Source organism: Hemiscyllium ocellatum, chromosome 12 (genome assembly GCF_020745735.1).
Source record: "Hemiscyllium ocellatum isolate sHemOce1 chromosome 12, sHemOce1.pat.X.cur, whole genome shotgun sequence".
NCBI lineage: Eukaryota > Metazoa > Chordata > Chondrichthyes > Orectolobiformes > Hemiscylliidae > Hemiscyllium > Hemiscyllium ocellatum.
Window position 1 is genome coordinate 35,537,315 of NC_083412.1, and position 27,774 is coordinate 35,565,088.

At 39.9% G+C, this 27,774-nt stretch overlaps 1 protein-coding gene across 6 annotated transcripts in view; it reads right to left on the reverse strand.

Annotated features, from left to right (window-relative positions):
• Nucleotides 1-27,774, reverse strand: part of tiam1a (TIAM Rac1 associated GEF 1a) — a 301,399-nt gene that overhangs the window by 60,768 nt on the left and 212,857 nt on the right. Inside the window, exon 1 of one of the 6 annotated variants that reach the window (XM_060833504.1) lies at nucleotides 16,751-16,887. The exons of 2 other annotated variants lie outside the window; for them this stretch is intronic. In XM_060833504.1, the coding sequence (XP_060689487.1) occupies nucleotides 16,751-16,756 (6 nt within the window). In that variant the 5' untranslated portion in view covers nucleotides 16,757-16,887. Of the gene's footprint in view, nucleotides 1-10,146; nucleotides 10,190-15,304; nucleotides 15,541-15,560; nucleotides 15,810-16,750; nucleotides 16,888-27,774 lie in introns of those variants that run through there. 3 more of the 6 variants (XM_060833506.1, XM_060833503.1, XM_060833505.1) reach the window with 3 other exon arrangements.

Genomic DNA, 27,774 nt, shown 5'->3' on the forward strand with positions numbered 1-27,774 from the left:
GATCATTACAGATGTAAAAGGAGGTCAAGCCTGTTTCTGTCCAAAAGTTATCTGGTTCTCTTCATACACGTATTTTTAACTTTGATCCCTTAGTTTGTGTAACAAAATGGAAAATAAAGGCATACCTGGATACCTTCCACATTCTGAAGTTGATAAACTACCTAACAGACACTGCCACATGACAGTTTATAGGTTCCTGTGTATACAGGGCACTCGGCTGTTATTTCATACAACTCGGATGAAACAACTTTAGCATCTGTGATAAAGGGTTCAAAAGAAGAAACTTCAAAGTATAGTTTGAGGTTTGGATGAAGGAGCTTGTAAATATACTTGTTCTAACCTTCGCCACATTGTATATGCTAATAGAGTCCATTACTCTTGTTTATCCATTGACTATATGTCTATTGCTACTTGGGATACAAGATTTTGTGTCAAGCATTTGGTTATGGGGATGCTGGTTTGATATTCAGCATGCAGGTAGCAATGCAGTATAACCTTCAATAGTGTTATGCATCATCTATTGGCATACCTGTGCAACTGAATCAAAAAGTGTGGTTCTGGAAAAGCACAGCAAGTCAGGCAGTATCCAAGGAACAGGAGAGTTGAGCATAAGCCGTTCATCAGAAACATCGACTCCTGCTCCTCGGATGCTGATTGACCTGCTGTGCTTTTTCAGAAGCATTTTGATTCTGATCTGCAGCATTTGCAGTCCTCACTTTTTCCATATCTGTTTAAGTGATGAGGTCTAAATGATGAAACTGCATTGTTCATATGCTTAGTGATGACAAATCTTAATTATATGTACTACTGGAGTGATCCATGATTTTTAAATATATTGATAAGAAAGTTTTAGATTTGGAATCCTTTAAGTATCAAATATAATGATAGAGAATATGTGGTGTAAATGGGCATAACAAGGACACATCTGTACTTTTGGGTTCCGAAGAATCTAAGTTACCAGTAAACAGAAGCTAAAGCTGCAATGCTGATTGGTCTGGAAGATAGTCTGAAGGCCAAGGTGGAAAAATCATACAAGTTATAGTTTAACTATTAGAAAGGAAGACAAGATTGAAAAGGTTGAGTGGATAGAACAATGGTCTGAGGTGTAGAATTACCAAGGAACTCTACTTAGAGATATGAATAGAGATTACATTTTTTTGTGGGAAGCTCAAAGCAATCTTTCTTTTGGTAGAGAGTTACAAAAATTGGATTAGAAGTTGTTAGTTTAGTTGAAACAGGACCGCACACTTGGACTTAATGTTATGCAGCTACCTGGATAAAGGTCATGAAATACGGATGTGTTACTGAGGTCTTTGCACTTACCAAGGTTAGCATTTATGAAGGACCCTTTCTGGTGGGGCATTTGCCTGGACGTTAAGAGCAGAGAAATTGCTGAGAAATACTGCTTGCCTGGAGTAGGGAACTTGAAATAAAGTTCATCTTTTAATAAGACATTGCCAGGTACTGGGTATTTGTCAGAAGCTGACAGTGTGCTCTAAGAACCCAGTATTACAGATCACTGTCTTGGAAATCCAGTCTCATACTGGATCCAAAGTTGGTGACAGTGAGACAGAGGGGCAGCAAGACAGAGGGAACATAGAGTCACAGAGAAGTACAATATGGAAACAGACCGTTTGTCCAGCTCATCCAAGCCGACCAGATTTCCTAAAGTAAATTAGTCTCATCTGCCGGCATTTGACCCATATCCATCAAAATCATTCCCATTCATAAACCCATCTAGATGCCTATTAAATGTTGTAATTATACCAGCCTCAACCACTTCCTCTGGCAGTTCATTCCATAGATGCACCACTCTCTGTGTGAAGTTGCCCCTTAGGTTCCCTTTAAAGTCTTTACCCCCTCATCTTAAACTTATGCCCTCTAATTGCAGCAGACGACTGTGAAGTTAGAGCTTAAGAAATTCAGGTGCACTGGAAACTATAAATTGCAATATTGTGGATTGAAAAAGGATTTACTAGAGGTTAAGTCTTACAGCTGCGAAGGAGATTTACATGTAACTTAAAAGTTTGGTTCATTAAAATTAAAATTTTGAAAGATATTACGACCAAGGGGTCAGGTTCAAAAAAGCAAACAGACAAAATATCAGACATCCTGGGATGCACAGAATAGACAAACCAACATGCATAGAACATGTGTATGGTGCCATGTCATGACCGGTGAAGCATCAAGCATCAATCTTTCATGTTCCATAAGCCTTATTTTCATTCTAAATTAGCCCTTCTTTCCAACACAGTTGTTATTCAAAAATAATGTTCTTACCCTGGGTATATAGAATTATATAGAACCCTACATTAGCTTGACATTTTAAGATTTACTCACTGTTGCTCTGACCATTATACATTCTGTTTTGATTCAGAGGTAGGGGTTGAGTGTGTGTTGCTGGGAAAGCACAGCGGTTCAAGAAGTATCCAAGGAGCAGGAGAATTGACATTTTGGGCATGAGCCCTTCATCAGGAATGAGGTTTCCGGGCTTGGAGCTGAGAGATAAATGGGAGGAGGATAGGATTGGTGGTGGGGGGGGGCGTAGCTGAGAAAGCGATAGGTGAATAAAGGTGAGGGAGGTGGTGATAGGTCAGAGGGGGAAGTGCTAGACAGGTCAGGAGGCCGGTGCCAAGTTGGAGGCTTGGGACTGAGATAATATGGGAGATGGGGAAATTAGGAAGTTGAAATCCACATTTATCCTGTGTGGTTGCAGGATCCCAAGGCGGAATAGGAGGCATTCTTCCTCCAGGCATCCAGTGAGAATGGTTTGGCGGTGAAGGTGGCCCAGGACCTGCAAGTCCTTGACGGAGTGGGAGAGAGAATTGAAGTGTTCAGCCACGGGGCGGTGGGGTTCGTGGATGCGGGTGTCACAGAGATATTCTCTGAAACAATCCACAAGAAGGTGTCTTGTCTTCCCCATGTAGAGGAGACCATATTAGGTGCAATGGTATCAGAGGCAAACTTATGGACCACAAGGCCATTTGGCCCTTCAAATCTGCTCTGCTATCTGATCATGGCTGATATACTTCTCAAACCTATTCTCCTGCCCCCTCCCTGCAACCCTTTATGGCCTTACCAATCAAGAATCCATCTTTCTATGTCTTTAAGAGGTTCAATGATGTGAACTCCACAGCCTTCTGGGTCAATGTGTTCCACAGATGCCACCTTCTGGCTGAAGAAATTCAGCTTCATTTCAGTTCTACAGGGCCGTTCTTTCACAGATGCTGTTCCCTAGGGTCCTAGTCTCTCCTATTGGTGGAAACATCTTCCTCACATCCAGTCTATCCAGGCATCTCTGTATTCTCTGAGTTTCAATTAGATCCCCCTCATCCTTCCAAACTCCATCAAATACAGTTTTTGACCGCTCCTCATATGACAAGCCTTTCATCCCCAGGATTACTTTTGAATACCATCTTCCTTCCCCCTCCACATCCTTCCTTCAATACAATGCCCATCTTGGCATCTCATGATGCTCCACTTCGGGTAACCAGATCTGTCCTCAGTCTGTTGCACTTAAAATGCCACTACCACCATGCTACATAGAATTACTGGAACAGGAGTAAGTCCTTCAGGTAATTAAGCCTGCCCCATATTCTAGATCATGGCTAATCACCTCCTCAATGCTAGTTTCCCAAACTATTTTGACATCTCAATGTTAATGGTCTTGAGAAACGTATCAATTTCTGTCTTGAGTCCAAAGATTGTTCTTCCAAAAGATTGAAATTCTTTGCCCCATAAGGCAAACAATTTCAATGATTCACGACTGAGTGAAGAAATTTCTCCTCACTGAAGTCTTAAAATGCCTGCTCCTTATCCCGTGCTTATGCCCCCTGGTTCTAAAGTCACCAGCCAGGGGTATATCATCTATATTCACCCTATCATTTAAGTTTCAAAAAGGCCATTTATCATTTTTTGATACTCTAGAGAATACAGACCTAGTTTCCTCATTCTCTCCTCAAAAGAAATCCCAGCACCCCTTGGCTCAATCTGGTGAAATTCCTTTGCACTAACTCTAAAGCAAGTATATCCTTTCTCAGAAAAGGAGACTAAAATTGAACACAATACTCCTGATAAGATCTGCCTAAGGCTTGAAAAACTGTTGTTGTGGGTCTGTTCGCCGAGCTGGGAGTTTTTGTTGCAAATGTTTCGTCCCCTTTCTAGGTGACATCCTCAGTGCTTGGGAGCCTCCTGTGAAGCACTTCTGTGATGTTTCCTCCGGCATTTATAGTGGCTTGTCTCTGCCGCTTCTGGTTGTCAGTTGCTGTCCGCTGCAGTGGCCAGTATATTGGGTCCAGGTCAATGTGTTTGTTGATAGAATCTGTGGATGAGTGCCATGCCTCTAGGAATTCCCTGGCTGTTCTCTGTTTGGCTTGCCCTATAATAGTAGTGTTGTCCCAGTCAAATTCATGTGGCTTGTCATCTGCGTGTGTGGCTACTAAGGATAGCTGGTCGTGTCGTTTCGTGGCTAGTTGGTGTTCATGGATGCGGGTTGTTAGCTGTCTTCCTGTTTGTCCTGTGTAGTGTTTTGTGCAGTCCTTGCATGGGATTTTTTTTTGTGCACTATGTTGGTTTTGCTCATGAGCAAAACCAACGTAGTGTACAAACATGAGCAAAACCAACGTAGTGTACAAAATCCCTTAGTAGCCACACACGCAGATGACAAACAACATGAATTCGACTAGGACAACACTACGATTATAGGACAAGCCAAACAGAGAACAGCCAGGGAATTCCTAAAGGCATGGCACTCATCCACAGATTCTATCAACAAACACATTGACCTGGACCCAATATACCGGCCACTGCAGCGGACAGCAACTGACAACCGGAAGCGGCAGAGACAAGCCACTATAAATGCCGGAGGAAACATCACAGAAGCGCTTCACAGGAGGCTCCCAAGCACTGAGGATGTCACCTAGAAAGGGGACGAAATGTTTGCAACAAAAACTCTCAGCTCAGCGAACAGAACCACAACAACGAGCACCCGAGCTACAAATCCTCTCCCAAACTTTGAGCTTTATAAACTGTAGCAATACATCTGTACTTCTGTAGTCAAATCTCCTTAAAACTAAAGCTAGCATCTAGCTTGCCTAATTGTTTGATGCACTTGCATAACGGCTTTTAGTAATTCATGGACAAGATGCCTCAGATCCTTTGGTCACCAGCACTTTCCAAGCTCTCACCATTTGAGATATAATCAAAATTTCTGCTTTTCACACCAAACTGAATAACCTCAGACTTAACTCTATAATATTCCATTTGCCATGTTCTAACACATTCACTTGGTATGTCCAAGTCCTCCTCACAATATATGTCTCCCCCAGGAGAAAGTGAGGACTGCAGATGCTGGAGATCAGAGTCAACAAGTGTGGTGCTGGAAAAGCACGGTCAGTCAGGCAGCATCCGAGGAACAGGAAAATCAATGTTTCGAGCATCAGCTTTTCTTCAGGAATGTGGTCCTTTGCAGATCTGGGAGAGTGTGGCCCTGAGTTGGGGCAGGGGGTACTGCAGGGAGAGTAGATGGCGGCACATGGCTGTAAGTGTGGAGTGGAGGATCCAGAAAGAATGATTTCTGGAGGCTTTGTATTTGCTGTAGGTAGTGGTTGATCTGGTCAGGTCCAAATTGTGATGGTCTGAATGTAGTCTGGAGTCCATGCAGAATCAGTCGGTTGCATGGGCAGGTGCCGAGGAAGGAGTCATGGCTATAGGAGGGGATCTGCTTCAGGATGTGGCTGGAGCTTCAAAGTAGAGGAGATGACCTGCGCATGCAGTAAGAGAGAGACTCACTGAGATCCTTGTAGAGGGAAGAGAAAAGCTTCATCAAGGTGGGCATCCTTGGAAGAGGCTTCGCAGTAAGGATATAATCAACTAGGAGAAAGTAAGGACTGCAGATGCTGGAGATCAGTGTCAAAAAGTGTGGTGTTGGAAAAGCACAGCCAGTCAGGCAGCATACAAGGAGCAGAGGAGTCAATTTTTCGAGCATAAGCTCTCCATCAGGAAAATAATCCTGATAAGCTCTGACTAAGGCTTTGTAACTGTAGCGATACATCTTTACTTCTGTAGTCAAATCCCCTTAAAATGAAAGCTAGCATATAGTTTTCCTAATTGTTTGGTGGACCTGTGCCATCATTCCTGATGAAGAGCTTATATTTGAAATGTCAACTCTCCTGCTCCTCATATGTTGCCTGACCAGCTGTGCTTTTCCAGCACTACATTCTATGTCTTCCCATCTGATTGTGTCATTAGCAAATTTGGAAATATTACAACTCCTTCTCATGTCCAAATCATTTATATAGATTGTAAACAGTTGTGGACCCAGCACTAACCCTTGAAGTATCCCATTACTAACAGCCTGTCATCCAGAGACTGATCCATTCCTACTTTCCACTATTTACCTACTAACCAATTCTCAATTTATATTGTAATAATTTTCCCCATCCCAAAATCCCATGCAATCTAATTTTATTTTCCTATATGGGCATTTACTAACAGTCCTCTAAACAGCCAAATAGACTATATTCATGGGTTCTCATTTGTAAATATGATTTCCTGTTCATAAATCGATTTTTTCTGTCTAACTTGCCTATTTTCCCCTAAATGTTCAGTTATCATATCCTTTTATAATAGAATAGGACAGTTTCCTTATTAGTGATGAAGAACTGCCTATTTAAGGACCAGCTGAAAGAGGATCCTCATTAATTGGCTGAGCTAAGCCCTTGATGTTGGTGGCATATAAATTCAGCTAGCAAATTTGGTTTAGCCTTGGACTGACTGCATGCAGTTGCAAGGTAAGAAAATATTTAAATCTTGAATTTGTACGAAGCTAATTTAGACTGTAATTGGCATTGAAATGAAATTTGTGGTTTAAAATTCTGTAGTGGTGAACTTTGAGCAGGTTTATTTGTAAAAAGATACATTGAAAGAGCAGCCTAGTTAAGAACTGGCTAAAACTGAGTTTTCGTTAACTGAGTGAGTTAGATCAGTTTTGTTGGGAGTATGTAAAAGGCTGAAAGTGTGTTGCTGGAAAAGCGCGGCAGGTCAGGCAGCATCCAAGGAGCAGGAGAATCGATGTTTCGGGAATGAGCCTTTCTTAAAGAAGGGCTCATGCCCGAAATGTCGATTCTCCTGCTCCTTGGATGCTGCCTGACCTGCTGCGCTTTTCCAGCAACACATTTTCAGCTCTTATCTCCAGCATCTGCAGTCCTCACTTTCTCCTAGTATATAAAGTGCGCCAATTTAATGCAACCTAGCATTTGAATGTGACTTGTAATAGAGTGCAACTCATTAAGTGTCTCAACAAGTTCAAAGGAGGAAGGAGAGTATGTGTGGTTGCTTTTACCAAAAAATAAGCAGCTGATTAGGAAACAGGATTGGTGTGTTTCGAGCCATAAAATTAAAAGCTCAGTTTGTGCTTCGATCTCTAGTCTTCTTTCCATTTTTTCTTAAACAAAGTTATTAAGATATAAGATTGCTACTCATGTACAAAAAAAGGAAAATTAAAAGTAAGTGCTTACATTGGTCTTTCTTCAAGTGTAAAGAACAGAGATACTAGAATGTTTTAATTAATGACTGAAATAAAATCTGTTAGAGATGAGAGTTTGGGCGATGTATTGTAATTACAGCATGTGTGGACACCAAGGTGACCCAGAGTGAACACATTTGTAGCAAGGGTTTGCAATTCGTTCAATTTTAGATGGGAGGAGAGGACCTGGAGTTTGAACTCTGGACATTGGGCTGCTTCGTGGCAACTAAATATTCAGACATATGTGACTTTTCAAAACGACACAAAGAATGGGAAGAATGGTGAGGCAGCTTTGTTTATTATGAGTTGGAGTAGGTATGATAGCAAGAAATGATCTAGGATCGAATGGTACAGAATCTCAGAGTAAATAACAAGGTAGAATTTAGCATTTGGTTTGCGAATGAGAAATTTGGGAGTGAATAATTACATAGGGACAAGGCAAAATTGTCAGGGGTGCTTTGGAAAAGGAGTTTAGCAGAAAAGATAGTTGAGGAATCTTGAGGAAATATTTCAAGAAAATAAACATGATAACTATCACTAGAGGAAAGTTACTTGGGAAACTAATGGGGCCAAAGGGTTGTCGCCTAGAATTTCAAAGGAAGCACCTCCTGTGATGGTGAATGCACTGGAAGTAATCTTCCAAGACCCTTAACATTCTGGAAATATCAGAGGTTTGAAAAACTGCCAATGTAACAACCGCATTTAAAAATGGAGACAAACATAAATAAGTAAATACAAACTTGATAGCTGAACATCATTTACATAGTATAGAATAAAAGATGTAACGAAACAGCATTTAGAAATATATTATATGATCAAGCAGAGTCATCATGGCATTATGAAGGGAAGTCATTCCTGACAAATTTATTACAGTTCTTTCAGGAGGTAACAAGCAGGATAGATAAAGGAGAACCAGTAGATGTAACATATTTGGATTTCCAAAAGAATTCAATAATGCAAAACACATAAGGCTACTTCAGATAAGAATCCATGTAGTTGGGGGTATTATGGGTTTGCATGGATGGAGGATTGGTCATCTAACGGAAAATAGAGTGAGGACAAAGGGGGCATCTTCAAGATGGCAGACAGTGCAGAGCTACAATTATTCACAATATATTAGTGACATGTCTGACGAAAATGCATGTACTATCAAGTTTATAGAGACATAAAAATATGTGGGAAGGTGAAGTAGTGAAAAGGAAACAGTCTACAGAAGGATATAGGCAGGTTCAGAGAACAGGTCAAAAGTTGGCAAATACAATATAACGTGGGAAATTGTTAGGTTGCAAACTTTGGCAGGAAGAATGGAACAGTAAAATATTATTTAAGTGGGGAGCAATTCCAGAGGGTACAACACAGAGGGGATTTGGTCAGCTTCATGCATGAATCACAAAAAGCTAACATCTAAGTTTAGCAGTTATAAGGGAAGGCAAATAGAGTGTTGGCCTTTATTTCAAAGGGAATAGGATATAAAAATATGGCAGTCTTGCTAAAACTATACAATACACTACGCAGACAACATAGTACAGAACTGTGAACAATTTTAGACTCCTAATCAAATGAAAGGCATATTTTCTTTGGAAGCAGTCCAAAGAAAATTCACTAGGTTCGTTTTGGGTATAAAGAGACAGTCTCGTGAAGAGAGGTTGAATAGCTAGGTTTATACTCGTTAGAGTTTAGATGAATGAGGAGACTTTCTTGAAACCTACAAGATTCAGAGGGGGCAGACAAGTAGATGCAGAGAGGTTAGTTCCTCTTGTGGGATAGTCTAGGATCAGAGGGTGCAATCTCAGAGTAAGGGAGCACCCCGTTAAGACAGAGGAGGAGGAATTTCTTCTCTGAGAGGTTAGTGAACCTGTGGACTTCTTAACCATAAAGGACTATCGCGATAGGGTCATTAATTGTATTCAAGGCTGAGATAGATTTTTTTAAAATCAGTAAGAGGATTAAGGGTTATTGGGATAAGGCAAGAAAATGAAGTTGAGGATTATCAGATCTGCCATAAGCTCATTGAATGGGGAAGCAGATTGATAGGCAGAATGGAATACTTTTGTTCCTACACTTTATGGTCTAACTAACATGCCTATAGTTCTTGTTTCTCCATTTTCTTCTTTCTTAAACAGTTGGGTGATATTTATTATTTTGCAATCTACTAGATCCTAGTTTCAAAATGTAAGATGACAGATTCAAAAGTTATAGAAAATTCCATCATATTATAATCACTATTTCCCCAAGGTTATTAATTAGCCCTTCCTCATTAAACACCACAATACCAAATCTGAAATAAAGCTAGCCCAAGCTGGCTCCTCAATATAATGGTGCAAATACCCATATTGTACATACTCCAAGAATCAATCCAACAGAGCATTAGTATTAGCCTGGTTAATCCAGTCTATGAACAAATTGAAGTCACACATTATTACTGTATTATCTTCATTACATACTTTCTAATTTCTTCATTCAGAGCATGTCCAACAACAGTACAATGGTATAGTGAGCTATAAACAACACCCACCAATGTTTGCTTCCCTCACTGTTTCTCAGCTCCACCCAAATGGATTCTACATTTGATCATTCCATCAAAGATTCTCTTGTATTCACACATTAATGTCATTCCTCACCTCCATTTACTTTTTGTCTGGCCCTCCTTCAGTTTATAATCTCTGTTACCCTGGAGCTGTGTCACTGAAATGTCAAATAAATCATATTCACTTACTTTAACTTGTGCATCTAAGTCAACCAACTTTTGACAAATGTTATTTGCATTCATAAAGAGTGTCTTTAATTCAGTTATTTTATCATTATTTTCCATTTTGACCCTATTTGACCTCCTACATTATTTTGTCTTTATTTTTGTTTGCTCTACTTATTTTTACTAGTTCTGCCCTCCATAAATCTGAGCTCCTTCTTAGGACCTCACCCCCTTCAAACCTAGATTCACCCCTCTTAAACACCTAAACATAATGAAGTATGCCCTTAAAATGGAAACAATACTTTTTTCCTCCTCCAAGCACTGTCCAGTAGTTACTGCTCCTTGTAGAATTCTGGAGCTGTATAGAACTTTCAGCTGAAGGGAAAGCAGATGGGGGAAATGGTGAAATAGATGGAGATTAGCTTCTTAAAAAATTAATTCCTTTTCATTTTAATGTTTAACAAAGGTAAATTAGTACACAAAGATATCCTGGCCTATTTTGATGAGAGGCAGGCAGAACAGGCCTAACCAGTAAAGACCGTCAGAGGTCCAAATATCTTTTCTGGATAAGCCTCATTACCATTGGTGGAACGTTGCTCACACAGCTGAAGCATGCTATCAATTGAGGAGGATAACATAGGCAATACAATCTAGGAGCTTTTCTGCAGAATAAATCTCGTTGAGTTACATTTGAGTGAATCTGAAGAAATGCAAATTTAGTGAATGGATTATGGATCTGGACGGTGGGTCTTTATGGAACTAGAAGAAATATTAATGGGTACATTAATGCATGCACACCATTTTCTCACTGATCTGGTACCTGGAAATCATATTGGGGGACTTTTTGCGACATAGAACCTCAATGTGCATTTTATAATGAGTTTCTAACCTGTTTCTAATGTTAAACATTCTCTTATCTAAAACTTCAATTAAAATGGAAGATAACGGAATAGCATCAGGAGCAGTCAGAAAACCTGCCTCATTGTGTGCGTCTTTAGAACAAAGAACATAGAACAATACAGCACAGAACAGGCCCTTCAGCCCACGATGCTGTGCCGAACACCTATCCTAGATTAAGCACCCATCCATGTACCTATCCAATTGCCGCTTAAAGGTCGTCAATGATTCTGACTCTACCCAGAGAGTGGTGGGGGCATGGAATGCGCTGCCCGTGGCAGTGGTAAAGAACCCGCCCCTGACATCTCCCCTATACCTTCCACCCTTCACCTTAAATTTATGTCCCCTTGTAATACTCTGTTGTACCCGGGGAAAAAGTTTCTGACTGTCTACTCTATCTATTCCTCTGATCATCTTATAAACCTCTGTCAAGTCACCCCGCATCCTTCGCCGTTCCAACGAGAAAAGGCCGAGAACTCTCAACCTGTCCTCGTACGACCTATTCTCCATTCCAGGCAACATCCTGGTAAATCTTCTCTGCACCCTCTCCAAAGCTTCCACATCTTTCCTAAAGTGAGGCGACCAGAACTGCACACAGTACTCCAAATGTGGCCTAACCAAAGTCCTGTACTGCTGCAACATCACTTCACGACTCTTGAATTCAATCCCTCTGCTAATGAACGCTAATACACCATAGGCCTTCTTACAAGCTCTATCCACCTGAGTGGCAACTTTCAAAGAACTATGTACATAGACCTCAAGATCCCGCTGTTCCTCCACCTGACTAAGAACTCTACCGTTAACCCTGTATTCCGCATTCTTATTTGTTCTTCCAAAATGGACAACCTCACACTTGGCAGGGTTGAACTCCATCTGCCCCTCCTCAGCCCAGCTCTGCATCATATCTAAGTCCCTTTGCAGCCGACAACAGCCCTCCTCACTGTCCACAACTCTACCAATCTTCGTATCATCTGCAAATTTACTGACCCACCCTTCGACTCCCTCATCCAAGTCATTAATAAAAATTACAAACAGCAAAGGACCCAGAACTGATCCCTGCGGAACTCCACTTGTAACTGGGCTCCAGGCTGAATATTTACCATCTACCACCACTCTCTGACTTCGACCGGTTAGCCAGTTTTCAATCCAATTGGCCAAGTTTCCCTCTATCCCATGCCTCCTGACTTTCCGCATAAGCCTACCATGGGGAACCTTATCAAATGCCTTACTAAAATCCATGTACACTACATCCACTGCTCTACCCTCATCCACATGCTTGGTCACCTCCTCAAAGAATTCAATAAGACTTGTAAGGCAAGACCTACCCTTCACAAATCCGTGCTGGCTGTCCATAATCAAGCAGTGTCTTTCCAGATACTCATAAATCCTATCCCTCAGTACCCTATGCATTATTTTGCCCACCACAGAAGTAAGACTAACTGGCCTGTAATTCCCGGGGTTATCCCTATTCCCTTTTTTGAACAGGGGCACAACATTCGCTACTCTCCAGTCCCCTGGTACCACCCCCGTTGACAGTGAAGACGAAAAGATCATTGCCAACGGTACTGTAATTTCCTCTCTTGCTTCCCACATAATCCTAGGATATATCCCGTCAGGCCCGGGGGACTTGTCTATCCTCAATTTGTTCAAAATGTCCAACACATCTTCCTTCCTAACAAGTATCTCTACTAGCTTACCAGTCCGTTTCACACTCTCCTCTTCAACAATACGGTCCCTCTCGTTCGTAAATACTGAAGAAAAATGCCTGTTCTCGTTGCCTGTTAGTCATTAGAAAGTTCCTATTTCTTAACAAACAAAATATATTGCACACTAGGACGTTATTCCTCTCAAAAACCTTTCTACAAGATCAGTTGGGACATTCTGTACATCATAGCTTTCTTAGTGTTCCATATATGTTTGTCGATGTTGATCCTTTGCTCATTTTGCCCACTCTTGACTGCTATAATGCCATCTTTGGTTAACTAATTAGAGTCAGAGCTTGGAATTTGAGAAAAACATTAAATTGTTGACTGATGAGTCTAAATGAGCAAAAACACTACTAATGCAGAGTCAATCAGAAACACTTAGGATGTGCATCAAAGATTACATTCAATTCATTAATGCTCACACAAAATCAGGACATTCTCATACAAGGTCAAACTAATTAACTCCTATGAAACCAAATTACCATTTCAACATGTATGATGTGACACAGTGGAATTACATTACAGGTAGATATAAATTATATGCTAATTATAATTTTTAGTTTAAGATGCCCATTTAAAAGTTGGGTCACTATGTGACATCCAAAGTTCTTCTTCACTTAAAGCAGACATCAAAATTCATAAATGTACAACAGAGATAAGAATAACATTGGCTGAAGCATAAATAATATAAAGAATAAAACCAAACCAGGAAAAAGACTAGCATAAATATAATATGCAACTACTTGCACAATACAATTAGGGAAAAACAACTCAACAAAATGGTTGTAACAGTTGAGTAGCAGGAAGGTTCTGCATTCTGTTCGCATGACCTCTTTTTAATATGAAGTTGAATTGCATTATTCTCACCTACACGTATCGTAACCTAGCAACACCTCAATCATATGCAAGTTCCTACTGCAAAAAAAATGGCATTTTGTAACCTTTTCTACTTAAATTTCCCACACCACCAACAATTATCTGTTTGAGTAGAGAAAGCAGACTATTGTTGATAGTGTTTTTTCACCATTATTCATTCTTGGGATGTTGACATTGCTTGCAACCTAGTTTCTTGAGATTTGATACAACAGGCTTATTCAAAGTGAAGCAAAGAGTCGATCACATTGCTGTGGGACCGGAGTACCATATAGTTCAAACTGTTTGGGACTTTAGGTCTGCTTCATAAAAAGTTATAGATATACAATTCTGAAAGAGACCAGTTGGTCTATCATGTCATGCGAGCCACAAAAAAATCTATCTAGTCTAATCCCACCATTCATTTCTAGGTCCTTAACAGTGTAGATTATGAAATGTCAAATGCATATGACGTATTTTTTTTTAAAGCAATGAGAATTTCTACCTCCACGACCTCTTCAGGCCGTGAATGGTAGACTCACATAATACCAAGTGAAAAAAAACCCTCAATTCTCCTTTTTCACTTGTACCTGTTACCCCCAATTTATGCCTGAGTTTTTGACCTCTTTGCCAAACAAAATGAGTCTTTCCTTTCCAGTCTATCTAGGCCCCTCCATTTCATTCAGCTGAATTAAAACTCCCATCAATCTCCTCTGTTCCAAGGAAACAATAACAGCAATCCAAATTTTCCATCACATCTAAATTTCTTTCTTATAGCACATTATCAATCAATTGAGTTTCTATTACAATTCAACAGCTCTACAGACACTATTTATTCCAAAGTTTTGTTTCAAGATCAAACCCCTTGGTGGAATTTAAATTCTGTTTCTGGATTACTAATTCAGTAAGTTTACCATAACAAGAAGAAATCCCAATGATAATAGTAGCACCTTTTTTTTCCCCACTCTTGACATCCTTCCAACAATTAGCCTGTTTGAGATTAAAGGTTCACCACAAGAAGAACCACAAATACAAAAGTACATTCTACCAATTTCTGCAATTTGCTGCAATGCAATGCCCTATCTGATCCAATGTGTAGTTTTCAAGCATCGGCTATTTTAAAAATATACACATTATATTAATACTACATAAATCGCTACAAAACATCAAAACCGTTTGATTATTAGATAGCCAAATTGTTCAGTCACTATATTGTCAAATTGCAAATATGCACCACTGTCCAATAAATCAACAACTTTACAGCAAGATAATGAAAATGCCAAAGTTCAGTTTTGTTTATACAAAAATAATAAAGATAATAGAAGCTTTGCCTGTAATATAGACTACAAGCTACTTTATTTCTCCAATAGCTAACATAACTACCACAATCAAGTATTAAAACAGCACAAAGGATTTTAGGACATGCCTGATAATTTGTTATTTATACTATATAATAATTAGAATTCAAAATATTAAAGTATATTGAAGCTGCTATAGTCAAAATGGTATTGCAGCAAATACAATTCTGAAAAGCAGTCAATAATTGATAGTTATTTAAATCATACACAACATTGTTAAAATTACATATGGCTCAATTATTCAATCATACCGATGTAAAAATAAGAATCTCACCAAATAAAGCATCTCATAAATCGAGTCACAGGACCCTTTGATGTCCTGGTCTTTGGCCTTGTGTTTTACTCTCCAGAAGACTGACATTATAAGAGAAACCCTCTACCTAATGAATAAATCTGCTTTCGGATACATTTATCATCAATTTTCATCAGCTGGAGTGTTAAATTGTGACAGACGGCTCATCAATCGTAACAGACTTTGTTTTTCTTTCATATTTAAAATAGTACAAATGTACAAGACGCTATATGCTTACTGTTTTTTCTAGGCTATGCAGCGCTGCAGTACAAAGAATCCGTTCAGATTGGAGCAAATGCTGTAATCCTATTCTTAACTACCTCAACCTTAAATCCTCAATGTTTATTTCAACAAGGATTCCAGTATCTGTTCCGGCATGTCCAGCAATGAAGAGTAGTTCCTGTCAACAACAGTGTTCTCATCAAACAGCAGCAAAAAAGAACTAGCAGAAACACGAAAGACTGCCTGCTGAAGCTGACATAGGAATGTCACTGTCTACTTCCTAGGGCGCTGGTTCATTCAATTGGTTTAGTCGTCTCCAGAATACTAATACTCGATTTCAGTAAAGCTGTTCTGAACTGAAAATTAGCAAACACTGCAAAGAAAATGACCGGAAATGTCATCTATGGCTCTTTGCGGTTGAACGGGTTGCATGCAAAACGATATTAATGTTTACAGCCCTGTAAAAGAAAAGGCTCCACTTTGAAGCTGAGTTTCAGCTTTCTGGACTGTATCACAGAGGAATTCAATTTTTCTTCGCCTTTTTACATCCAGGTCTGCAAATTATTCTCACAGTATAAATTCAACAGTATGATACCATTTAATTCACAACTGCCACAAAAAGTTCTGTAGGAATAATTATTCACAATCAAATTTCCTTTTTGATTTATTTGAATTCAACTACAGCATTTGCCATTACAGAAGGAACCAGCAAAGAATTCTGAACAGATGGCATTTTCCCAAAATACAAAACAGAGGCACAGCTGTCTGTTTTGAACATCATCCACATTTTTCCCCATTAAGACATACTTGAATAACACTGTCAACTCAAACAAAGTAATCAAGTTGTACAGCATACAAAAGTGCTAAGATCTGTAAACATTACAGCAATTGACAAAAACTAAATGTGGCTCTTCTAGCAAAACCTGCTGTTCTAATTTAAAGGCAAACATTCACAGGCATTGTTTTTCACATAATTAATCTTGCTTAACTGAAGCGCATTACAATACGAATATAAACAAATACTAAGTAATCATTTGGCAAAGTTTTAAAAAATTAACCTCAGAGTCCTCTTAGGTTGCTTTTATTGAAACATCTAGATAGTATTCAAATCAATTCCCAGGAAAGATTTAAATGAACATTGCCGACTTTCTTAGTAAACCTTGGGGAAAGGACTTGAAGGAGGTCAAATGTCTTTTCTACACTTACCAGCATATCAACTTTCCTCCTGTGTATAACATTAGCTTCAAATCTGTTTTATCTTAGAAAGGTCCAAGACGCCCTCAAATTTCAATTATTTTTCATTTATCATAAATACTAATTATTGCTTTATGAAAGCTACTGCTGGTACAACTCTGAAAGCTTCAATATAGAGTCATTCAAGGGTGGGGTACACAAGTTAAAACTTGTATTTCAACACATGAAGTATAATATCATAATGAACTTAAAAGTCAAGGAAGCAAAGAAGAGTGAGCTTTCAGGATACACACACGCTTAAAAAGAACATGATTTTACCTTGAAGAAAGTTAATAAGTGAACAAGTGGTAACATGATGCTCTTAATATTAAAAATTTAATGTCAACATTTTGCATCCTGGTTTCATTCCTGACAGTTCTCTTAATCAATGCGTAAAATAATTTTACTATGATCACATTTCTGTGGAGAATAGCTCAGATGTTCTAACTACTCCCACTAATTACAGTGTTCGCTCCATTGCTTGAAAATGTTTCAAACTTAGTAAGATTGAGCTGTAATCATTACAAATATTCTCAGTTCAGTTATTTCCTTCTATTCTGTTTTAAAATACTTGCAAACAGCTCAATTGCTGTAATGCAACAAGTCTGTCTACCGGAGAAGTTTTATCCAAGCTACAGAGAGCCTTGGTCAGATATATAATCTGTAGTATTATGTTCAGTTTTGGGCACCACACCCAAAAAAAATCTGAGTGGATACAATGCAAACTCAAACTTGTTCTGAAGTTAAAAACCATTTTGAGTAGGCAGAGAATGCTCATATGTCAACTTGGTGCAGCTAGAACCAAGCAGATATAATTCGATCATTGGCTGAGTGCAGGAAAAAGCAAATGGCGACAAGGCTGAACCAAGAAGGTACGCAGTAAGGTCAAACTTTCCAGTGCTTCTTCTCCTTCTGCCTGTTGTATACTAGGAAAGTGATTGTTTTAGAGGACAGGAACAGCAGATCCTTGGGAAAACCACTTGCAAGTTCCTTTCCAAACTATTCATCATCCTGACTTGGAAATATATTGCCATTCCATCAGTGTCACTGGAACAAACATCCTAGATCTCCTCCTCTAAAAGTATTGTGGGTCTAACTATACAACATGGACTGCAGTTGTTCAAGATGGGAGCTCACCATCACCTTCTCAAGGGTAATTAGGGACAGGCAATAAATGCTGCCAAGTCAGTAACACACATGTCCTACAAAAGAACAATGAAAAGACATCATTAATTAGACCTAAATGGAGGCACAGGAAAAGACTACTGAGTAAACAGAGGTGGATAGGGTTTTAAAGTAATTAATCGCAGGAGGAAGTGAAGGGAAATATAAGAAGGAAAGATAAATTGAGAGAGCAGAGATACAAGGCAATGAAAAGATAAACAAAATTGATGTGCGTCAGGAATGGTAAGAAGTCAGCATTAAGACTCTATCTGAATGCATGCAGCATTTGTAACAAGTAGAAGAGTCAGTGACATAAATAGAAATAGATGAATATGATTCGATAGCTATTCCAGAGTGACTAAGACTGGGAACTCGATATTAAAGGATTTTCGATGTCTGGAAGAACAGGCAAAGAAAAGGAGGAGTGTTAGCTTTGTCAATAAAGCAAAGTATCAGATCAGTGCTGAGTAGTAATATAATGCAACAGAATCAGTTTGAATGGGAATAAGGAATAGCAAAGCAAAGTTATAAATCAGTGTCATCCATAGATCCTCAGAGTTGCCTCAATATGGGCCAAAGTATAAATTGGGAAATAACAGAGGCTCACAAGGAGGACACGACAATTGACATGGGGGATTCTCATCTGCATATTGATTGTATAAATCACATGGGCAAAGGTAACTTGAAAAACAAATTTATGCATGCATTTAAGATTATTTCTTAGGATAGCATGTTGCTCAAACTACCCAGGAAAAGGTTATTTTAGATCTAGCAATGTGTAATGAGATTGGATTAATAAGCAATCTCACAGTTAAGAACCATCTTGAGGTAGGCATGGCAGAATTTCAAATTCAGTGTCAAAGACAACAACTCAGATCTCAAACCAGTGTCTCTCAAATTAAATAAAGGCAATCAGAGGTATGAAGAAAGAGTTGTCTAATGTGGTGGAGCAAATTGACTCAGAAGAAAGTGAATGGATGGCTGCTGCAGATATTTAAATAGATATTTCATAGCGCTCAGCAAAACTTCAAAGGACTTGATGAAGAGGATGAACCACTCATGGTTAAAAAAAGGTGGTCAAAGACAGTATCCAATCAAAACTAAGGCATGCAAAGTTATGAAAATTAGTGGCAGGCCAGCAGTTCTGAATTTTGTGTTTTCAAATTAGCAGATTACAAGAAAGCTAATAAACAAGGTGAAAATTGAGCAAGAGCAATTTTTTGAGAAAGGGAAACAGTGTTTGACAAGTTTGCTAGAGTGCTTTGAGAATCTAAGAAGAAGAGTGCTAAACTGGTGAATGTAGCCTATTTGGATTTCTAGAAGAAATTTGATAAGATGTCACTTAAAAGGTAATTACATAAGATAAGAGCTCTTAGTATTGGGCTCAATGTATTGATAAGAGTTTTTGAAGTGTGGAAAGAGGTGCTTTAGCTCTTTGCTTCTGAACCTATCACCAAACATCAATCTATTCTAATCCCATTTTCCAGCATGTGGCCTGAAATTGTGTATGCTTTGGTGCTTCAAGGGTCATCTAAATAGTTCTTAAATGTCTTCAGGATTCCTATCTCTACCACCCTTTGAAGCAATGAGTTATAGATATCCATAACCCTTTGGTGTAAAACAAATGTCCACAAATCCTCATTCAATCTCCAGCTCCTTACCTCAAAATTGTGCCTGCTGGTTTCTGACCCCTTGAAGGGGAACAGTTTCTCCCCATCTACAACCTTCAGAACTTTGAACACCTCAAATTCCCCAGAGCCTTCTCCATTCTATCTACTCTTTCGATATAGATGAATCATGGCAACAGCCTGCTGAATTTCTCCAATATCCTTTCTTGTGCAAACATATCGTTCCTACAGAATGGCAACTAGAGTTGCAGACAGTACTCAGCTGTGGCCCAATTGAGAGTTTATAAAGATCCATCATAATCTCCTTGCTCTTGTTTTAAGTGCCTTGACTAATAAAGACAAGCATCTCATATGCCAACTTAACGATCTTATCCACCTGTTCTTCTGCCTTCAAGGATTTAAGAAGGTATGTTACGACACAGGGTAAACCCCTCTGCTAATTCAAACCAGATACACAGAAAAGCTCACCTTGCGCGTGATCTGTTAAAATTTTGAGTGCATAGAACTATCCCAAGTATCACTGTTTAAAGGAAAAATTGACGAATTTATTCTTTAAGTCCAAAAGAGAACATGAGACAAGTATTTATAACTCCTTTCTCTTAAACCTATCTTGTATCTCTCACTTTCCAATACTTGTCTGATTAAAAACCCTCGATTAAGATTTACAAAATAAAAATCACATTTCAAAACCAGTCAGTTGTCACTGTTCCATTGGTATCTTCCTCTGTACTTTTCTGGGTCTTTTCTTCAGTCTTCTGCTTCACAATATTGATATGAAAAGATACCTTTCAGACAGAGGCTCTGCAGGCCATATCTTCGTTGGTTGGTGCTCTTTGCCCACTCTGACGAACTGTTCAAAATTTCCAATTTTATATACCACAAAACATCAAACCAACGAGTTGGTCCGATGTTATCTAAAAATTCAAATTCAAATGGAATTTGTTGACTACCATGGCAACACAGCTCCAGCTATTTGTTGTCACAACCAAATGTTGCATTTTAAATTTTTCAGCACACTGTTTCTCTGGGTCCATTCCAGCATCCATTCTCTCTTAGAGTCATAGAGATGTACAGCATGGAAACATACCCTTTGGTCCAACTTGTCCATACCGACCGGATATCCCAAACCAATCTAGTCCCACCTGCCAGCACCCAGCTCATATCCCTCCAAACCCTTCCTATTCATATACCTATCCAGATGCCTTCTAAATACTGCAATTGTACGAGCCTCCACCTCTTCCTCTGGCAGCTCATTCCATACACATACCACCCTGTGTGAAAACATTGCCCCTTAGGTCTCTTTTATATCTTTTCCCTCTCACCCTAAACCTATGCTCTCTAGTTCTGGACTCCCCTACCCCAGGGAAAATACTTTGTCTATTTATCCTATCCATGCCCCTCATGATTTGATAAACCTCTATGAGTCACCCTGCAGCCTCCGATGCTCTTAAAGGTACAGTACACCATTGTAACGCATGGACACCATTGATCTTCTGTACTTTCTGGAACCCTATCTTGTTTAATCCTCCCAAATTGCATCATCACATATTTTTCAGGATTAAATTCCATTGGCCACTGGTCAGCTCATCTGACCCGTCCAAGTATGTCATCCTGTATTCTTAGACTTTACTCTCTTCACTGTTTACCACATATCTGCAAACTTTCTGATCATACTTCCTACACTCACATCTAGACCATTAATCAGTAATCACAATCAATGATTTTAAACAAACAGCAAGAGACCCAACACCAAACACTGTGGTCTCCCACCGGGTACAGCCTTCCAATTACAAAATTGCCCTTTGATTCCGGACATTCACTCAAATTTGGATACAATTTGCTAAATATCCATATGTTCTTGGCTTCTTAATCAGTCTCCCAGGCCAGACTTTGTCAAAAGTCTTCCTGAAGTGTATGCTGATTACATAAACTACACTACCCTCATCTACACACAGTCAGCTCCTTGGAAAATTATTGCTATTTTGTTTTGATTAGATTCCCTAGAGTATGGAAGCAGGCCCTTCAGCCCAACAAGTCCACACTGACCCTCTGAAGAGAAACCCACCCAGACCAATTCCGTTACACTATATTTACCCCTGACAAATGCACCTAACACTATGGACAATTTAGCATGGCCAATTCATCTGACCTGCACATCTGTGAGAGGAAATCAGAGCACTCGGAGGAAACCTGCGAGGACCCGGGGGAATGTGCAAACTCCACACAGGCAGTTGCTTGAGGTGGGAATCGAACTTGGGTCCCTGGTACTGTGAAGCAGCAATGCTAATCACTGAGCCACCATGCCACCCACTTTGCTAGTGGCTGGGGCTTGGGGTTAAATTTTCTGATGTTAAAATGAAGTCACGTTGGAAAATAACTTGAGTAGAACTGAGCCAGTGATTTCTGGTGTGTCACAAAGTACTGTTTGCATACAAAGGGTAGTGGAAATGTGGAATGTTCGGTGAATTCAAATTTTCAAGAACAAGTTTGAAAGTTTGCTGTCCCTTGAAGATATTTAGGACTAAAGATCAAAGACGGTAAAAATGCAACATATAAAACAGTCATGATTTAATTGCTCATCAGAATACACTGAAAGAGATGAATGTACTATTCTTATTGCCATAACATTCACAATTTCTATGATTATAGAATTGCAAGAATTATCAGGAGGCCTAATGCTGGCGATATTAGAAAGGATCTTCCTTTGCCTTCTCAGCAGTATGATTAGATCAAGACGACTTAAAAACAATGAGGTGATCGAGAGTCAGGCTTGGCACGATAAATATAGAATTATTTACATCAATATTGCCATCATAGTAAAATATAAAAGAAAAAGACACTTCACAGCTTTCCAGACTGAACATTCATAAACACTGCTCCCGTTTTTTGGGCAGCAACTGTTGGTAATGCTTTTGCTCCCATTCACACCACCTCTGGATCCATATTTTGCTTCTTTTTCCACCTCTGATAAAATATCATTAAACTAAAATAATAACTCTTTATCTGCCACCAATGCTACCTGATTTCCTGAGTATTTGCAGAATTTTCTTTTATTTGTTACGAAATGAATATGAAAAAGTCTGTAAGGGACATCAAAGGTTACAATGGAAGTCTGTATGTCACTGATCTCTGAAGGGAGTTGTATTAAGGTTTCACATACTGGCACATTTGCATTCTCCTTGCTGCAGATTACATGACCAGGAAACTTCTATGCAGGTTTTAAAAACACAAATGAAAGTGCTACATTGGCAACATATTGAGAACAAATGGGGAACAGTATTTGGCTCTTTCATTCACTCATAGCACTTCATTACACATCCCATTATTTGTGTGTAAAAATTAGAAATTGTAGACACGAACTGGATTCAGAGAGCAGGATAATTTAGCGACAAATTAGAAATATTTACCGACACAAACTCTAAATACTCTTTGAGGAAACAGCATGGAAAAAGTTCCAGGTTTGGGTGCCACTCAGCCACACAGAAATATAACTTGTGTATCATTTCAATGGATGGATATTGACTGGTAATTCCCTCACTTTCATGCAAAATACCACTGCAAAAAGTTCAATGCCTTCACTTGGGCTGGTAAGGTACTCCCCAATAATACACGTCCCCCTTAATGGTGATGTATCTCCATCTGGTGCTACTGCTCATCAATGATAACACATCCCCATCACATGGCAACTGCTGCACTTCAAGTATAAGTGAACCAGAGATCAAAAGCAACCAAAACCAAGGCAACAGTTGCCATGCTGCTACTGATACACACAAATAAAACATCTGTTTGTTTTAAATTCTCAGTTAACTGGCTGAGCTAAAAATCCCAAATTTATGGAGCTTGTCAATTAGTGATTAAACTCTTTTACAATCAATCAGTCATTATCTACACCATTAACTTGCTGCAAATCTGACTTGTGAATAGGTAGGGGACAGGACATTTTGCATTTCTGCCTCTATCTTAAGGATAATAAATTTCTCTCAAAGAAGAGGCATGTTTTGGTTGAACCGAGGAAAACGCTTTGCTAAGTGATATGTGGAATTCAGGGGTAAATTACAAAGCGGAACCACAAAAGTTATAATCTCTGGAATGCTACCTGAGTCATGAACATGCTGGCATAGAGTAAATGAGATCAGGGAGTTGAATGCACAGCTCAAGTATTGATGCAGGATTCAATTCAGGGGGTGGTGACATCAGCACTGGGGAAGCTGTACTGTTTGAAAACAACAAATGCTGAAGATCACAGCAGGTCAGACAACAGTCATGGGAGAAAGCAAGCTAATGTTTGAGTCTAGGTGACTCTTCATCAGAGCTCTGAAATGTTAGCTTGTTCTCTCTCCATGGATGCTGTGTGACCTGCTGTGATCTCCAGTATTTGTTGTTTCAGTACAGATTCCAGCATCTACAGTAATTTGTTCCTACAAGCTGTACTGTTTGATAGTTTTCATTTGAACCATGCTGGGACCAAGATCCTGGCAAATTGTGTAAATGAGGCTGCAGAGAGGAGTTGAAGCTAAATGGTGGGGTTACAGGGGTCACGAGGAGAGATTTAAAAACTTTAATACAAAAGCATAAGGCAATAGTGCAACTTAATGATATGGGCAATTGTAACTGGAATCAGGCAGGAAAGGACAAGGGTTATATGAGGCAAAAATGGTAAAACACAGAACTGAAGGCTTTTTATCAGAAGGTTTGCAGTATTCGTAAAATGGATGAATTGATAGCGGTAATAGAAGTAAATTGCAATGATATGTCAGTCATTCCAGAGATGTTGTTGTAAACAAACCAGGGCTGAAATATTCAAGGGAATTTAATTTTGGAAAGATGTGAAGAAAGGAAAATGTGATGACATAACTCTGTTAATAAAGGCTGAGATCAATATAGTAATAAAAAATGATCGTGGTTTGGAAGATCAATGTGTCAAAGTTTGGGTGGAGATAAAAAGTAGGACAAAGAAATCACAGATTTCACAGTTTGTATGCATCTAACGTAATTACATTACAGGACAGTTCAAAATAATTACAAGAGGTGAGATTTTTTTTTCTCTCTGAGGGATGTTAATTCTCAAAAGAGTGATGACTCAATAATTGAATATATACAAGGAGAAGAATCCTCTCCAAGGAATCAAGTGTTACCAGGTTCGAGAGAGAAGTTGAGTCAAGACCACAGGCAGATCAACCTGATGGTAATGATTGGTGACGCAAGCCCGAGGGGACAAATGGCTTGCTCTGTACTTACTTGCGTAAAATGAAGGAAATATTTCTCAACAGAAAAGTGGCTGCTAGATCTTTAAATTGTGTCCCCGGGTTCTTGATTGCTGCCCGAGAGCCCAGTCCAAGTTTTAGGTAGGAAGACCCAGATCCAACCTCCTCCACTCTGGGCCCATGAAAGTCCTATAGAAACAGCATGACTAAATATCACAGATAAGTTCAAATTTTGTAGTGTATGGAGATTATCAGCTTGATCCAAGTCAACTCCTTTACATAAAAGCCATTTGCTCAACATAGATCAAAGATTGTGCTCCATCAATATGCCTACTTGTGAACATCTCCAAATTGTGTTGACAACAATTAATGGAACTTCATTTATACCACATTTTGTACAGCTGAATTTTATAAAGAAATAAGAATAGATAAGCTATGCTGCTTCAAGACATACAATATTGGTAAATCAAGAAATAACATCTCATCTCATAATGCTGCTAATTATTGACAAATGTCTTCCAATGACTACAGTGCCAGCCAATTCAAATAAAGTATATTGACCAACATCAAAGAATTTGATTTATTGTTGTCACATACAGAGATACAGTGAAAAGTGTTGTTGTGTGTGCCATATAAACAGATTGTACCGTACAAAGTGCATCAGAGTAGTAGAACAGAATGCAGCATACAGTGTGACAACTGCAGGGAAGGTGCAGAGAGAGAGAGAGAGAGAGAGAGAGAGAGAGAGAGAGGGGGGGCAGAGAGAGAGAGAGAGAGAGAGAGAGAGAGACAGACAGAGAGAGAGAGGGGCAGAGAGGGGCAGAGAGAGAGAGAGAGAGAGAGAGAGAGAGAGAGAGGGGCAGAGAGAGAGAGAGAGAGAGAGAGAGAGAGAGAGAGAGAGAGAAAAAAAGAAAGAAAGAAAGAAAGAAAGAAAGAAAGAGGCAGAGAGAGAGAGAGAGAGAGAGAGAGAGAGAGAGGCAGAGAGAGAGAGAGAGAGAGAGAGAGGGGGCAGAGAGAGAGAGAGAGAGAGAGAGAGAGGGGCAGAGAGAGAGAGAGAGAGAGAGAGGGGCAGAGAGAGAGAGAGAGGGGCAGAGAGAGGGGCAGAGAGAGAGAGGGGCAGAGAGAGAGAGAGAAAGAAAGAAAGAGAGAGAGAGATATCAACATTAACATTTGAGAGGTCCATTCAAAAGTCTGATAACAGCAGGGAAGAAGTTGCTCTTAAATCTGTTCGTATGTATATTCAAACATTTATAGCTTCTGCTTGATGGAAGAGGGTGGAAGACAGCCCCAACTATGCCTGTCTCTTTGTTGGCTACGTAGAACAGTCGATCTTCCGTGATTACACCGGCACCACTCCCCACCTCTTCCTCCGCTACATTGATGACTGCATTGGCGCTACCTCGTGCTCCCACGAGGAGGTTGAGCAATTTATTAACTTCACTAACACATTCTACCCTGACCTTAAATTTACCTGGACCATCTCTGACACCTCCCTCCCCTTCCTGGACCTCTCCATCTCCATTACTGACGACTGACTTGACACTGACATTTTTTACAAACCCACCGACTCCCACAGCTACCTGGATTACACCTCTTCCCACCCTACCTCTTGCAAAAATGCCATCCCGTACTGCCAATTCCTCCGCCTCCGCTGTATCTGCTCCCAGGAGGACCAGTTCCACCACAGAACACACCAGATGGCCTCCCTCTTTAGAGACCGCAATTTCCCTTCCCACGTAGTTAAAGATGCCCTCCAATGCATCTCGTCCACATCCCGCACCTCCGCCCTCAGACCCCACCTCTCCAACTGTAACAAGGACAGAACGCCCTTGGTGCTCACCTTCCACCCTACCAACCTTCGCACAAACCAAATCATCTGCCGACATTTCCGCCACCTCCAAAAAGACCCCACCACCAGGGATATAATTCCCTCCCCACCTCTTTCCGCCTTCCGCAAAGACCGTTCCCTCCATGACTAACTGGTCAGTTCCACGCCCCCGACAACCCACCCTCCCATCCTGGCACCTTCCCCTGCCACCCCCCCCCATCCTTGTAGAAGGATGGCATAAGTACACAGTTTGGGAAAAGGGACTGAGGGGTTCTTGAGCACGTTGACAAAGGGAGTGAGAAGATATTGGAGGGCTTAAAAGTTGACAAATCTCCAAGTCATGAGGAGTTGCATCCCAGGCTGCTATGGGAGACAGGGGAGAAAACTATTGGGGCTGTGACCCAAATTTTTAATTCGTCTTTGGCCACAGGGATGGTATCAAAGAAGTGGAAGGCAGCTAATGTGGTTCTATTTTTCAAGGAGCATGAAAATTATGGACCAGTGAGACTCACAGTGACAAGGAAATTCTTAGAGAAAATTAATTACTAATTGGAGATGCAAGGTGTCATCAGGGAGGTCATGAATTTGATTGAATTTTGAGGATATGACAAGATACTAGGGCAACTGATGTAGTTTTAATGGATTTCAGCAAAGCCTATGACAAGATTCCACAAGGGAGACGAATATAAAAAATATTGTATGGGATTCCAGGGTAACTTGGTAATTTGCAAACAACATAGAAGAAGGAGACAGAGGGTGGTGGTAGAATGCTGTTTTTGTGGTGGAGGCCAGTGTCCAACAGCATACCATAGGGTGGGCCCCTTATTGTTCATGATATACATAAACAATAAAGAAGAATGTATGGAAGGGTGAAGCGTAGTTATGATAAGCAAGTTTTCAGATGACACAAGGATTGGCCAGTTGGTTGACAGTGAGGAAGGAGATCTTAGGTTACAGGTGAATATAGATGAATTAGTCAGATGTGCAGATCTGTGGTAGATCGAACCCTGATAAGTGTCAGGTGATGCACTTTGGAAGAAGGAACAATACAAGAGAATACTCTTTGAATAGCGAGACATTGGAAAGCTCAGAGGGGCTTTGAGGTGGCTGTCCACAGATCACTGAAGGCAGTAGAACAAGTTAAGAAGGCATAAAGGACACTTGCTTTTATCA